The sequence below is a fragment of the Nycticebus coucang genome, chromosome 17, assembly GCF_027406575.1.
Source record: "Nycticebus coucang isolate mNycCou1 chromosome 17, mNycCou1.pri, whole genome shotgun sequence".
In the NCBI taxonomy this organism is placed as follows: Eukaryota; Metazoa; Chordata; class Mammalia; order Primates; family Lorisidae; genus Nycticebus; species Nycticebus coucang.
Window position 1 is genome coordinate 63,139,594 of NC_069796.1, and position 13,852 is coordinate 63,153,445.

General features: G+C 42.6%; 1 protein-coding gene across 2 annotated transcripts in view; it reads right to left on the bottom strand.

Moving 5' to 3' along the window:
- ATP10B (ATPase phospholipid transporting 10B (putative)) overlaps positions 1-13,852 on the bottom strand; it is a 443,089-nt gene that overhangs the window by 98,737 nt on the left and 330,500 nt on the right. For both annotated transcript variants that reach the window (XM_053567374.1, XM_053567375.1), the window contains one exon: positions 4,165-4,369. In XM_053567374.1, the coding sequence (XP_053423349.1) occupies positions 4,165-4,369 (205 nt within the window). The remainder of the gene's footprint in view (positions 1-4,164; positions 4,370-13,852) is intronic.

The window sequence follows — 13,852 nt, forward strand, 5'->3', positions numbered from 1 at the left end:
GTAGATCTGTTGCCCTTGGTAGAGTGCCATGGCATCACAGCTCATGGCAACCTAAAACTCTTGGGCTCAAGTGATCCTCTTGCCTCAGCATCCCAAGTAACTTGTACTATAGGTGCCTGTGACAACCAGCTAATATTTTTAGTAGAGATGGGGGTCTCACTCTTGCTCAGGCTGGTCCTGAACTCCTGAGCTCAAGCGATCCATCCACCTTGGCCTCCCAAAGTGCTAGGATTACAGGTGTGAGCCACTGTGGCTGACTGATCAAGTTTTTCAAACTTTCATGTGCACATGAATCACTGAGGGTCTTGTTAAAATGCAGATTCTGGTTCTGTCTGGGGTGGGGCCTGAAATTTTGCATTTCTGCCAAGCTATCAGGTGATGCTGACTGTAGCAGTGAGTCCACAGATAACACTTGGCATAGCAGTTTCCACCTGGCACTGGGAAGTGATCTGACATCTGCTTCAGTAGGATTTAGGAGTCAATGCTTTGGATAACAGATAACCAGAAACATGTTTGATTTGAATTACTAATTGAAGAACTCATTTCTGACTCTGGCTTTGGTAACTGTTGCATTTATCAAAATGAATGGCATATCCTCCTTTTCAGGTGTTAAATCCCCAGGTTAAAACCCCTTTAAAAAAGTTGTGTCAGGTATCAGAATGGACCAAACTGAAAACTGTACAATTTAATTCTCTAATCAAGTCCTCTTTCAGATGGGTAGACTTTTAGCATAATCCTAATTTTGAATTCCTTCCTTTTCTCCCCTTTTCCTAGCAATGGGAAATGAGAGTGACCATTTAAAAAAAAAAATAGGTCAACAATTCTATAAGTTGAAAGATGTCCCATTATGGTAAAAGCTTCAATTAACTAAAAAGTTGACTTGATCCAAGATGAATTTTGAGAAAAAAAAGAAATTTGAAATCTACTCTTTGGCAAAATTTAGAATAATCTGCAAGTCACAGGAGGAAGACCCTTTTAAGAAGTCATTTATGTTTCTAATTTCATTTGAACTTGCATAGGAAAGGGAAAAAAAAACTGCCTAAGCCATGAGGATTATCAACTTCTTTGTTTACCTGTTATGACTATGTCTGTACCACAATCAAGTTTTACCCCAAATTTTCATAAGAATATTAATAATATTTATGTGGAAAAAATAATTCTGAGGATAAATAAGTTTGGAGAGCTCAAAATTTAACAAGTCTTTTGGTTCTAAACTTCTAAGAGACCTTAATATGTTAATGAATGTTGGAACCTCCAAGAAGCCTCCACAGGAAACAAGCTTTCCAATCTTACTTGACTGAACATTGTGTTTTCCAAGAACTCTGTTGGAAAGTTTCTACCCTGAGAAATGTTGATGTAGGGAACCTGAGACAAAGGACATCTAACTGACTTTGAATTAACAGAGTATAGTAATCTCTCATATCTTAAATAATGAAAATGAATGTGGGTGTGTGTTTGGGAAGTTTCTAGAAATCTCTGTGGTTAGTAAAAACCTTTTTACAAGGTGAAGGTCTCACAGACAATAGTGATTCAGATGGGGAACAAACTAACAAAAGCCACCAATACTTAAATTTTAAGACATTAAACTTCCAAACCTACCATATTTGTAGGTGTTCAAGATCTTCTCTAAGACAGTGAGATTTGCCTTTTCTGTACCTCAGAGTTTTCATCTGTAAAATGGGGATAGTAATGCCCACCTCACAGGGTGGTTGTAAGGTCTAAAAGAGATATCAAAGCACTGGCCACAGTAAGATGCAGTAGTTTTGTTCTTATTATGATTAGTGGGATTTTGAAGTACCAGAGATCTTCCTTCCCTTTGTTGTACAGGTTTTCAAGGAGGTGGTGCTGGGTTCATCTCAAGGTCATCTCGGGAGTACTTTCTGATGAGGCCTCTACTCAGTCCTAGTGAGTCATAATTTAGTGGTGGTGATAGGGAAGGATGCATGTATATTTTTAAAAAACTTCTCTCATGGTTCTGATGATACTCTTTAAACACCTCTAACATATTTGCAGCAAATGCCTAAGTGGTAATCCTACCCTTCTTGTAGTAGTTTTGGGGTATGTTTCTTGGGATAGAAGTTTTCTGTGCTTAGATGCTTAGAAATTATACATGCTCATATCTGCCCCTTCTCCTCCTTGAAGTGCATTAAAGTATCAGAGAAGTTCTACAGTATACAAAATTTAAAAACTCAGTTTATTATCTTCTTATCCTCTATGGCCTTGTAGCATTTACTTTTCTTACAGCTTTCATCAACATCTTTATTCAGCATGTTTGGGAAATCCTATATTATAAAGTTAGCTAGAAGTGAATTCCATCCATATTCAAAAATCTGTTTGTACTAGATGTACAGGGGAGAAGAAAGGTAGAAAGAGCAGCCAAGGTTTCTCCTACCCAGAGAGTGGGTGAGCCCACTTTTATTCTTCCTGTCACCTGCTACATGTATGTAGAAAGAGTATTGAAAATGATACATGTGGCTTCCAAAGTAAGAATTTTTCAGTAAACTTAAAGAAAACATTCAAAGGGACAGGGAGATGAGCTAGTGCAGACTTCAAAAGTTGAGGACAAAGCTGGCTTTAAATCCTGGCTCTGACACTTCTAGGCTCAGGACCTTGGGCAAATTACACAACCTCTCCATCCCAAATTTTCTTATATGTCCAATGGAGACGACAATATAATAGTACCTATCTCATTGGGTTGTTGTGAGGATAACCAAGATAGCTATCAAAGCCCTTAGCATGGGCTCAGAAAAAGGTTAGTATTGAAATGGAAGAACACATTTGAAGAAACAAGGGGAAAAAATCAAGAACTGAGACAGACTAGAATAGTGAACTTTGGAATACGTTAAGCTCAGATAAATCCTCCTTTCACATATACATTTACTTGTTTTTTATTTACATTTGTCTCACACTCATCACACTCAGAACCCTGTGAGAACTCAGGGTTAGGGACTGAGAAACTTATTTAATTGGCTGGTCGATAGCACTGGAATGTGAATGACCTTTTGCCCCACTCGTCGTCATTCCACTTAAATCCCAAACTGTCTGACTAATTAATATTCAAGGAAAAGCTTGGGGGCTATTGCCAAAGACAAAAAGAAAAGTCCCTGATTGTAATGCAACCTCACTGAAACAACTGCCAAGAGAGTAAAAATGATTCAGTATTAAACACGGATTTGGGGGTGGAGAGGCTGAAAGGGAGATTTGTTAGAGAATGCAAGTTTCTCTGCTCCTAGAACATTAAACAAAAAAGAAGTAGAATAGCAAGTCTTAGAACACACAGTAGAACAGTAGAGCACCAGGCACTCACACACATGCATGCAAGTGTGTGTGTGTTCGTGTAGTATGTATTAAGAGTCACAGTTAAAAAGGTTTGAAAGCAAACTGGAATATCACACATCAGCCAGTCAACACGTATTACCTACAAAAGCCATTGACATTAGTACTATTTGTTGGTTTCTTACTATATACCTGTCTTCATTGCTAAGTAATCCATGTGCCTACCATTTAGTCTTCAAAACTACCCTACCCATTTTCCAGATGAGGAAACTTGCCCAAGGTAAAACTGTTGAAACTTGGGCTTTGAACCCAGCTGTGCAAGACCCCAGAGCCTGAGCTCTTATCTGCCAAACAATAATGATTTCTCCATGAGGTTCCAGTTCCCATTTACATAAGGATGGGGATTCAACAAAAGTATCAATGATCACTCCCTGTCCTCAAGGAGGCTTACATACTGTTGAGATGCTGAGGTACACAGGAATGGAAAACTAGTTAATCAGGTCTTGCCGCAGTATAGGAGAGGAGTATTTGAGAGGATTCATGGAGGAACAGAGTGCTAGGGCTGAGCCAGGCAGAGCGAGAAGGGATGGGATGAGTGCAGAAAGGGAGTTGGTCCCAAGGATGATTGAACAGATACTGGCCTCCTGGGTTTAGAACATCAGAGAGCATAATTTTCTCGGTTGAATTTAGAAATTTTCAAGCCTTCAGCAGGTCATTTAACTTTTCTACACCTTGGTTTCCTCATCTGTGATATAGGGATAATAAAGGGGCTTTTGGGGCAAGGAGACACTTTCCCCTCTACCTACCAGGGTAAGTTCAACTTTCCAGCAGACTTGGTGTGCCTCCTCTCCTTGACTTTTCCATTAAAGATCTTAGAAAGAGCCCTACCTGCTGGGAGAAGCCCTTCACAACGCGCCTTTGTTTGAGGTTTGTCTCTCCATCCAAGTTGGCGGTTTCCAGGTGGCATATCCCGCTGGGGTCTGAGGAGAAGAGGAGCAGGATGTCTGCTGGGATGATCTCGTTGCATTGCACCTGGATGAAGTCTCCCACACGCACGTCCTTCCAGGGCTTTCTCACGTAGTTATGCTCTTTCCTTGGGTGGGAGAAAGACAAGGTCTGAGTGAGCTTTAAGTTTCCTCACAGAATTAATGGGGGAAAAGAGGGGGCTTCCAGCTGCACCTTAATATTATCCAAGTCAGCTTGTCATGAGACTGCCCTATATTCTATCTTGACCCCCAAACCACCCTCATGATCTGTCTGGAACATCTGGGCGTGATGTATAGGATCCTGTTAATAAAACATCTGTCCTTATAATTTAGAATTTTGATTAATGGCCAAGCATTGACTGTGCCTGCATTCAGCCCTTGCTTTCTAGCAGGAGAAACATCTTAAAGCAGCAGGAAACTATGAGGTCCTATCACGATGGTACTCTTAATATACATTATTTACCAGATTAGCCAGTGGTCACCAAAGAAAGCAGGGTTTTGAGGAATTGGGTTATAGGAAGGGTTGTTTTTGATAATGGGGAGAAGAGTGGCTACAGGAAAGGTAAGGATATTGGCCATTGTCTAGGAAGACCTGGAGTGGAGCTAAAACAGAAAGCCCTGGGCAGTCAGGGAATTAGGAAGGAAGCACCTGGAACACTGATGGAACGGGACCCACAGTAACTTGCACAATTAGAGGGTGGAAGAAATCTGAGGAAATTAAATATTTTATTTTCCCATCCAATTTATCAAGCTGAGTTAATAACAATGACAGCCACAATTGCAAATTTAGTGTTTCTTACCTGCCAAGCAGTAGTTTTAATTAGCATTTCATTTACTTGTATAAAATAACCCACTAGAGTGGATAGTATTGTACCTTTTTCATAAATGAGGAGATTGAGAGTCACAAACAGTTTCCATGTCTCACAAAAACAGAGCTGGGACCTGAGCCAGGTCCAGCTTGACCCGGAGCCCATGGTTTTCACTGCTCAGGTGCACACCGCCCTCAGTTGCAGCCTGGCCTCAGCCCTTCACTTCTAGCATTTTCAAGAGGCTCTCATTTCAGAAAAACTTCCTTCTCCCTAGCCAAATATTAAATGGTTCTACTCTCCTAGCTAATATGGTCTATTCCATCTTCTGACATTCCTTAAGTCTTTTAAGGTGTTCATCAAGTGTCCCACTAAGACTTTGGACAAGTCAAGCCAAATTTAACTTTCCAGGTGCCCTCATTTATTTCGTGTGTGACACAGTTTTGAGGTCTGTCGTGGATATGTGGGCTTTTCTGAGCCTGTGTTTGGGAATGTTCCTCTTTAAATGTGGGATTCTGAATTACACCAGTACTCCACATGTGGCCTTTTCAACTGAGCCCAGCTGGCTTGAACCCTGCAGCCTCTGGATGCAGCCAGGCCCAGGGGGCAGGCTTTCCTTTGTGTGTCTCCCCACTGATGCTGAGCCTCTCTGGACACGTCATTGATTCTGTTTCTGTTGGAATCTGAGCTGCCTTGGGCATGACAAGTCCACTCTTCACGAACGTGAATAGAATTCCACGTTTCTGCTTTGACTTTGCAAAGTCCTTGAGGAGAATGAGAAATTTGGTATCCTCTTCCCTTTTTCTGGAGAGCCCAAAGCAAGTCTTCCTAAGATCTCATCTTCCTGGTCATAAATGTTCCTCCAAGAGGACCCCATGCCAGCCTGCTGAAATAAAGGTGCTTCCATTTGGAAGGCCAAGGTAAGATCTGATCAGAGTCTATAAAAGAACAGGGACATTAGAACTGAGGAGCAGCCTCGTGACATGGAAGAAGCAGAGTTCTATGGCAGTGCCTCGGTGCTCTGGGAGCTCAGGGCTGCAGCGGCAGCTAAATCAGCCCATGGGCAATCTTATCCATATGGCTACTGAGACCACTTCTAAGAATTGGGGAAAAATGCGTCCATAGCATTTTAGTAATAATTCATTCTTCCTTATATGCAAAAGCGCACAACAGGTCTCCAAGCACTTTTCCCTCCATCAGCTCATTCTGTGCTTCTTCTCTGGCCAACTTTAGTTTTATATGAAGAATAGGGGCAGTCACCCCAGGTTTGTTTCCCAGTGGCATTTTGGAAATATATTTGTTAATTTAAAAATCTGTTTTGTTTTTTTTTATGTGTATATTAGAGTGGATTCTCCTCCACCAAGAATACCATTGTAACTTTCAAAGACTTTATGGTCTCTGCTGACTCAGTGGACAATATATTTTCTTTTTCTTCAAAGCAGCCCTGAGAGCATTTGTTAACTATCTGTGTATAAGGCCCCTTAAAGGCATTGGAATGGTCCATTCTCTCTATAAGAATAGGAATCTCATAGAGTGAAGGGACTGATTTTCTATTTTTTTTTCTTTTTGAAAGAGTACTTTAGAAAAAGGCATTATTAAATATGACAGCAAAATTCCTTCAAGGAACAAAGAATTACCACTCATCTTGTCCATAATCTTTCTTCTCCTCCTTTGGCTTTTGTGTTCTATTGGATAACAATTTTAGGAACATAGGATATCAGTTGATTGTGGTAATCTCAGCATTTTACCTAATATTTAAGAGTGGATTTAGGGAGAGAACACCTTTGTGCAATATCTTCATTGCCAACACTTCCAGAGTGCACTGGTTCTGAAGGTTTTGGCAGGTGTTAGTTATCTGGTATCTCTATACACATGCATATTGAAGGCAAGGCCAAGGGACCTCCTCCATTGAACACAGAATCTCATTCTTCCCCTTTCTAATAAAATACTCTACTGTTTATTATGGGATGTGGGTTATGAAGGTGTGGAAGATGGAGAGCTAGGGAAATGAGATTATAGCATATGTATTTTTTTTTTTTTTTTACAAATAGTCACTTCTGTGGGCTGGGGTGGAGTATTGTCTTGCCAAGTGCTCTTATGATGTACATATCACAAGGCCAATGGGGCTCCCACAAGCTGTAAGGCAGACTAGTCTCTGTCTCTCTTTCATTATTTCTTGGATGCCAAGGAGGTTATTGTTGTGCTGATAAGAATCGCCTCTGTTTTTTGTTAGATGTAATCCTCTCCTTTTTAGGATGACATGCAGTAGTAAAAAAAATTCTCAGTCCCTGTGGTATGTTTGCCCTCCCTGAGGCAGACTGTCCATCTCAGGGCTGTGATTCTCAAATATAAATAAGCACCCACTGGGATACCCTGGTGGGTGTCCTGAAATATGAAAGTTATGTGATCAACATAACTTTGGAGTGTTTGTTTAAAAAAAGAATTTTTTAGGGTGGGGAGGGGGGCATAGTTTAGTAATTTGGCGGGTACCAAATGTGAAGAATTACCTTTATAGTAACCTAAACATAGTTATGTTGTGGTGTCAGAGGATCATTTTATAGGTATGTTTGGGATAAAGCAGTGAGACCTCAGGGACATTTCCTTCTGGTACTGTGTTACTTTGTCCTCGTGTCCTGATTCTTTGGGGTGCACTTGTCTCCTCAACTGTCAAGACATGTCTGTGGAAAAGCCAGGGATGCATAGCCCCAGGGGTTCTAGCCAGGGGAGGTGATAACTGGCTGAGTCCTGCTGAAGCGAAACAGCAGTGTGCTCCTGCGTTGAGTGACACCCAGACATGACCAACAGCCAGCCTGGAGCCACCCCAGGGAGTCATTCCTCCATTAATTCAGTCTGTGTGGAACAGCTGCCCCAGGTGGATGCATCCATGGACTCTGGATCATTGGATCATCCCCATGCTCAGTGGGTCCACACCTGGGAACTGACTGTTATTTTAGCATCATGCGATGTTCACTGCTGTTTAAAAATAAGCCGAATCAACATGGTTTGGGATGAAGACTCCATCTGGCAGATTCTGCCTGGAGGAGAAATTAAGTGGTGCAGTGCTAAATGGCTTTCCGAGAGGAGATAGGCCTTATTAAGAGGTAAATAAACAGCAAGAGAGGTTTGTAGCTGACTGGATGCCATGGGGGAGCAGGTGAAAGAGGGGAAATGGAGGAGGAGAGGATGCTTAAGGCTCCTTTTTTCAAGTGTCTGGGTTTTGTGTAAAGGATTTCAGGGCACTGAAGTAGAGGGGATTTGTCAGGAGGATTAGCTGTCTTGTGGTGCTTCCTATTTCAAACAGGATGAGGAGCTGCCCCGTGTTGTCCTTCATGAGGCTGAAATGCCAGGCCCAGAGTACCTGATGTCCTGCTCTGGGGAGTGTGGGGGTGGGGGTGGGGGAGAGGAATGCCTCAGAGAGTGGGAGCAGTGTAGGAATTAAGAGCAGGTCTGAATCCCAGGTTTCCTGCTTATGACCTGTGTGACCTGGGACAAACCACGTAACCTCTCGGAACCTCTGTTTCTCCATCTGTTGGTTGAAGGCAGTAAGTGTACTTCCTCAGAGGGTTGTTGGAAGGATTGGTGTTATGACACCTGTAAGGAACTGAGCTCAGGACTTTGCACTCAGTAAGCACTCAATAAATGCAAGCTTTTATGATGATTACCACAGTGATGACAATGACTGCTATTGCTGTACACGTAGTGAGAGTTAGCTGCCACTCTGCAGGCCCCTTCATCTTCTTCATGTTACTTTATGCTCATGATTACCTTTCCTGGCTTCAGCCAAGGCACACAGTGCCCTGCAAACACAAGAAACTCTAAAATCCAAGCCATTCCCTCAGAAGCCCAGAAAAGAGGGACCTAAGCTCACCAGATTATAAACTCTGCTTACTGGGATAAATTCCCAGAAATGTGAGTCCTTAAAATCCAGACTGGTGAGGATTTGATAGCTCTCTAGTTCAGTTCCCACTATTTAAATGAGGAAACTAGGCTGGAAGAAGGGGAGTAACTTGGCCAGGATGCATAGTAGCAAAGCTCAGGCTGAAGACTTTCCCTTCTCATGGCTCCTGGGAGGAGAGCTTGTGGCCAGGTGGCTGATTCAGGAATACTTGCCATGGACCTTGTTCGGGCAGTGGTATGTTGAGGTAGAGGCTGTGCAGTGGAGTGGTTAAGAGCTTTGGAGTCAAGTGAACTGCCTTTGAAACCTGGAACTACCATGTACATATAACATGATCTTGAACCTGCTGCTGAACTTTCTAACCCTCAGTTTATTCATCTACTAAATGAGATATACTTACAGGTTATAGTGAGAGTTATGATAGTGTATGAAAAGTGCCTGATAACCTTGCAGCCAATGACATTTCTTGCTGCTATTACTATGATCACAGTTATTATTTGCTTGAACTGGACAGTGGGCTGAAGATTGCTAAGGTTGTCTGTTTTTACCAGCTAGAATAAATGAGGTATGGGTTGTTTTGACTGGAGGAGGAGCCCAGGAAGAAGGACTCGGGGAGAGAGAGAGAGGCCAGTGAGGCCCTGACCTGACCCCAGGAAATGGAGCAGCTGCTGAAGGAGTTACATTAAAGCCTGGGCTTGGGGCAGAGGGTGATTGGGTTCTCCCCAACTCACTATTCTTTGCTCCCTGCCACTATCTCTCTGTTGCAGACCACAGTGCAGGGGTAAGGGAGTGTTTAGGTTTGGAGGGCCAAGGAAAGCACCAGGAGGGAGAGCTGGGAACAGAAAGGCAGAAAGGGACCAGGATCCCTGATTAGGATGGAAATACCGATGAACCTGACTGACATTTACCATATCTGAGGATTCTCAAATATATCTGTGGAGGCTTTAGAATTAAGTAGGAGGACTGAAGTCCCAAGTCATCAGGTTGGGGCTGAGTGGCACTGTCATTGGGGCATTCTTATTAATGAAATCTACTTTGCACTCAGAGGCTCTTGAGGCCTGGCCTATTTGGGTAACACTGGAACAATAGAAAGTTCTTTATACTGGGAGGATGTTGAAGCCCCACATCTGGACGTAGCTTATCCTGACCTCTGTGACTGTATGGGTGCTACACATGGAAAGCAGAACTGAGCACAGAATGTGTCACCAAGCAGTGGTGGGCATGGAAACATTATGCTTCAGAGGACACAGAACTTACAGGTGCTATCCACAAGGTCATGGCCACAGGTCATGCAGAAGCAACTTAAAAATATTCAAAGGCATAAAATTCCACCCCAAACGCTCTTCCTCTACCAAATGCTGATCCAAATGCTGCCTTTCTACATATTTTTACTCCAGGCACTGAAACATTCATGGTGTACATCTTGTCGCCACACTTTCTTGCATGTTATGGTCCTGTTTCCTAATTGTCTTACGCATCATCCATTTAAAACTATGTAAGAAGCTTCTAAAGATAGGATAATCTTGGGTATTATATTTCTGTACCTGTACAGGGATGAGTGTGGTGTCTAGCCCATGGGGAGTGTTCAGCAAATATTTCTTTGTGGATTTTTTTATAGATTTGGATGCAAGGCAATATAAAGAAAGCTTTTCCTAACTGTTAGACATTTTGACATCTAATCTATCTTTTTTCATTAAGTACACTCTAGTGGGAACTTCCAATGATGATATGATACTTTATTATTAGCTTGCATGTACTGAGTGCCTACAATGAACCCCAAATGTAACCTACATGGCCATTTAGTTGCCTTATAATGAAATGGATTTTATTATAATTATTCTCCTTATTTTATTGGTGAGGAAACTGTGCCTCAGAAAGATTATCTAACTTGCAAAAGGTCACACAAGTTGCCTACAAGGACACATGAGTGACAGCATGGGGGTGTCATGGCTCAGTGTGGTCTGGCAGTTCTGTTTGGGAAGAAGGCACGAAGCATATGGAGCCTCAGAAGAATGTGATGTAACCCAGCAGAGGGTAGGTTGAGAGCAGGAGCCTCACCTTTAGGAATTCTGAGCTCCTTGATGGCAAAACACAGGCTGTAAATCCTCACCCACTGAAATACAAATCATGCTTGATGACAAGAGTGTGGCACTTCAGGGACACTTGAATTCTTGTTTTATGACTCTCCCACCCACTGAGTTTGGAGGTATTCTCTCCTGAAATAACAGGCTGAATTGGCCAAAATGGTTTACCGCCTTTTGTGAGCACAGGGTGAGGCAGTGGGAGTAGCCTGAGTGAGCACTTGCAAAATTGACAGTTCAAGAGGAGCCTGGGTTGTTGGTGACAAATGTGGAGCAAAGACCTGGGGGCTGGACGCAACCCTCTCCTGGTCTGTAAACTCCAGCCAGCGACACTTTTTATGGCCACCATGCTCCAAATTGATTCTCTGTTGTCTACATTTCTCAGTCTTCCCCAAGGCTCCTTTTGCTATGTTATTAGAGCTTGGAGTCAAGTTCTATGGTTAAAGATTTTTATATTCTCTCATGCCATTCCAAACTCCCATCAGTGGTCATTCTTTCTCACTCCCCTTGGGTTATGTTCATGGTGACTTTTGGTTCTTCAGCATACAGCTCTCTCCCTAGTAATACTTTAGCTAAAATTTTCTGAGTGCCACTGAATGCCAGGCATGATGCTAAGCATTTTACACATATTAACTCATTTAACACCTGCAGCAAAAACTGGTGCTCTCCCCTCTCCTTTTAGTCTCCTATACTATGTGTCAGGACTTTAAAATATGAATTTAGGAAAACTCTCTGGAGTCTGGCCCTCCTTCTCCCCTCTCTATCATATTGGTGCAGCTGTAATAAAGCATTTCCTATTCTTTTTCATGGGAAAAAAATGGGAAATGCTTTATTACAGATGCACCAATATGATATTCTAATGCACACTTTATGTTAAAAGTTGGATTAGACTGAGTAGCTTAGGTTTCTGGGCTCTGTGAAACCATCTACATTACTTCTCTGAATCTGAATCTTGGCATGGGTGTGTGCAGATGTGCTGTGGATAGGGAGAGGATAAAAAGGGCCAGACTCCAGAGAGGTTTCCTCAATTCATATTTTGAAGTCCTGACACATAGTATAGGAGACCAAAAGGAGAGGTGAGAGCACCAATTTTTGCTTTTAAATCATTGTAACCCTGTAAATTTGGGTCAGTGAATGTCTTTGGCTTTCACCCTTAAAACTAGCAATTCCTCCCTTGTATGTGTGGGCCAAGGATGATAAAGGCTTGGGCTGGGATTGGCATTGAATAAATTCAAGTTGAGATGATTAGAAATTATGGGTGGCGCCTGTGGCTCAAGGAGTAGGGCGCCGGTCCCATATGCCGGAGGTGGTGGGTTCAAACCCAGCCCCGGCCAAAAATCACAAAAAAAAAAAAAAAAAAAAAAAATTAGAATAAAATTACTGAGTGCTACTTCTGGTGCGGGCATCTAGTTAAGTGATTTGCAAGGATGATCTCATTGGGGCCCACATGACCTTGGGAGATAGGTGCTAGGATTATGCTAGGATTTGATAGATGTTGAAATGGAGACTTAAATGATCACATAACTACACGTGGCCGCACATTTGATGAGCGGCAGCTTTGAGATGCCCAGGTCCCACGTCAAATCCCTCAATGCCAAGCATCCGGGAGGGTCACTGCTGAGACTCCTTTACTCACTCTCCCAGGGCATTCTATTCTATAGTTAGTTTCCATTGCTACTTTATTTTCAAGCCCTCAAGTGTCATCTGCACATCTTTTGTTACAAAATGTACCAGAAAGAGATTATGACTACTATTTAAAGATGAGAAAAAATGGGGCCCTGACTGGCTGCATTGAAGTTATACAGTTAATTACTGATACAACCAAGATTCAGGACTGGTTTCCTCATTGGCAATTTGTCCTGAGGAAACAGGCACAAAAGGCGACTTGCAGACAAATATGAATAGGAACAGCTGCAGCCCAGACCAGGCTCTGTGTCCTGCTGTCAGACTGGCTGGTCTCCTGTAGCATGTGACATTATTTCTATGTTATAGTAGCCACCTGGCTTACAGAAGAGAGACTCTAAGTCTTGGTAAAAAGTTGGATTTTAAAAAATTCTAATCTGTGTAATTTTTTTCTATAAATTTCTGACATTTCTCAGTCTTATTTTTTTCTGATACCAGTATCAGCCACAAATGCAGCTTTTCATTGACTCATAAATAAACTGTGAGCTGAAATGTGTTCCCTCTGCCTGGCTAACCGGGGCTCCTCCCACCATGTCCTCCTGAAATTTCACCTCTTCAGGGAAGGCTTTCTTCAGCCTTGATGTTTCTCGGTGGTAGATGAGTCACTGCATACTGGGCACTCTTGTTTGTTTTTCTTTTTTTTTTTGTAGAGACAGAGTCTCACTTTACTGCCTTCAGTAGAGTGCCATGATGGCACAGGACTCACAGCAACCTCTAGCTCTTGGGCTTCCGTGATTCTCCTGCCTCAGCCTCCCAAGCAGCTGGGATTACAGGCGCCTGCCACAACGCCCGGCTATTTTTTGGTTGCAGTTCAGCCGGGGCTGGGTTTGAACCTGCCACCCTCGGTATATGGGGCCGGCGCCCATAGTATTATTATTATTATTATTTTTATGGTTTGAGACTCACCGAGGGTACAAAGAATGAGGTTACACTGATTGCATTTGTTAGATAAAGTCCCTCTTATGATTGTGTCCTATCCCCAAGAAATGTGCCTTACACTGTGACCCTCCCCCCCATCCTCCTCCCTCTTCTCCTCTCCTTACTTGCTCATTTGAAGGCAGGAGCACTGCAGCTGTTTACAAATTCCTTGTGACCCCTGGACTAAGAGCCCCTTCAGGGCAGTGC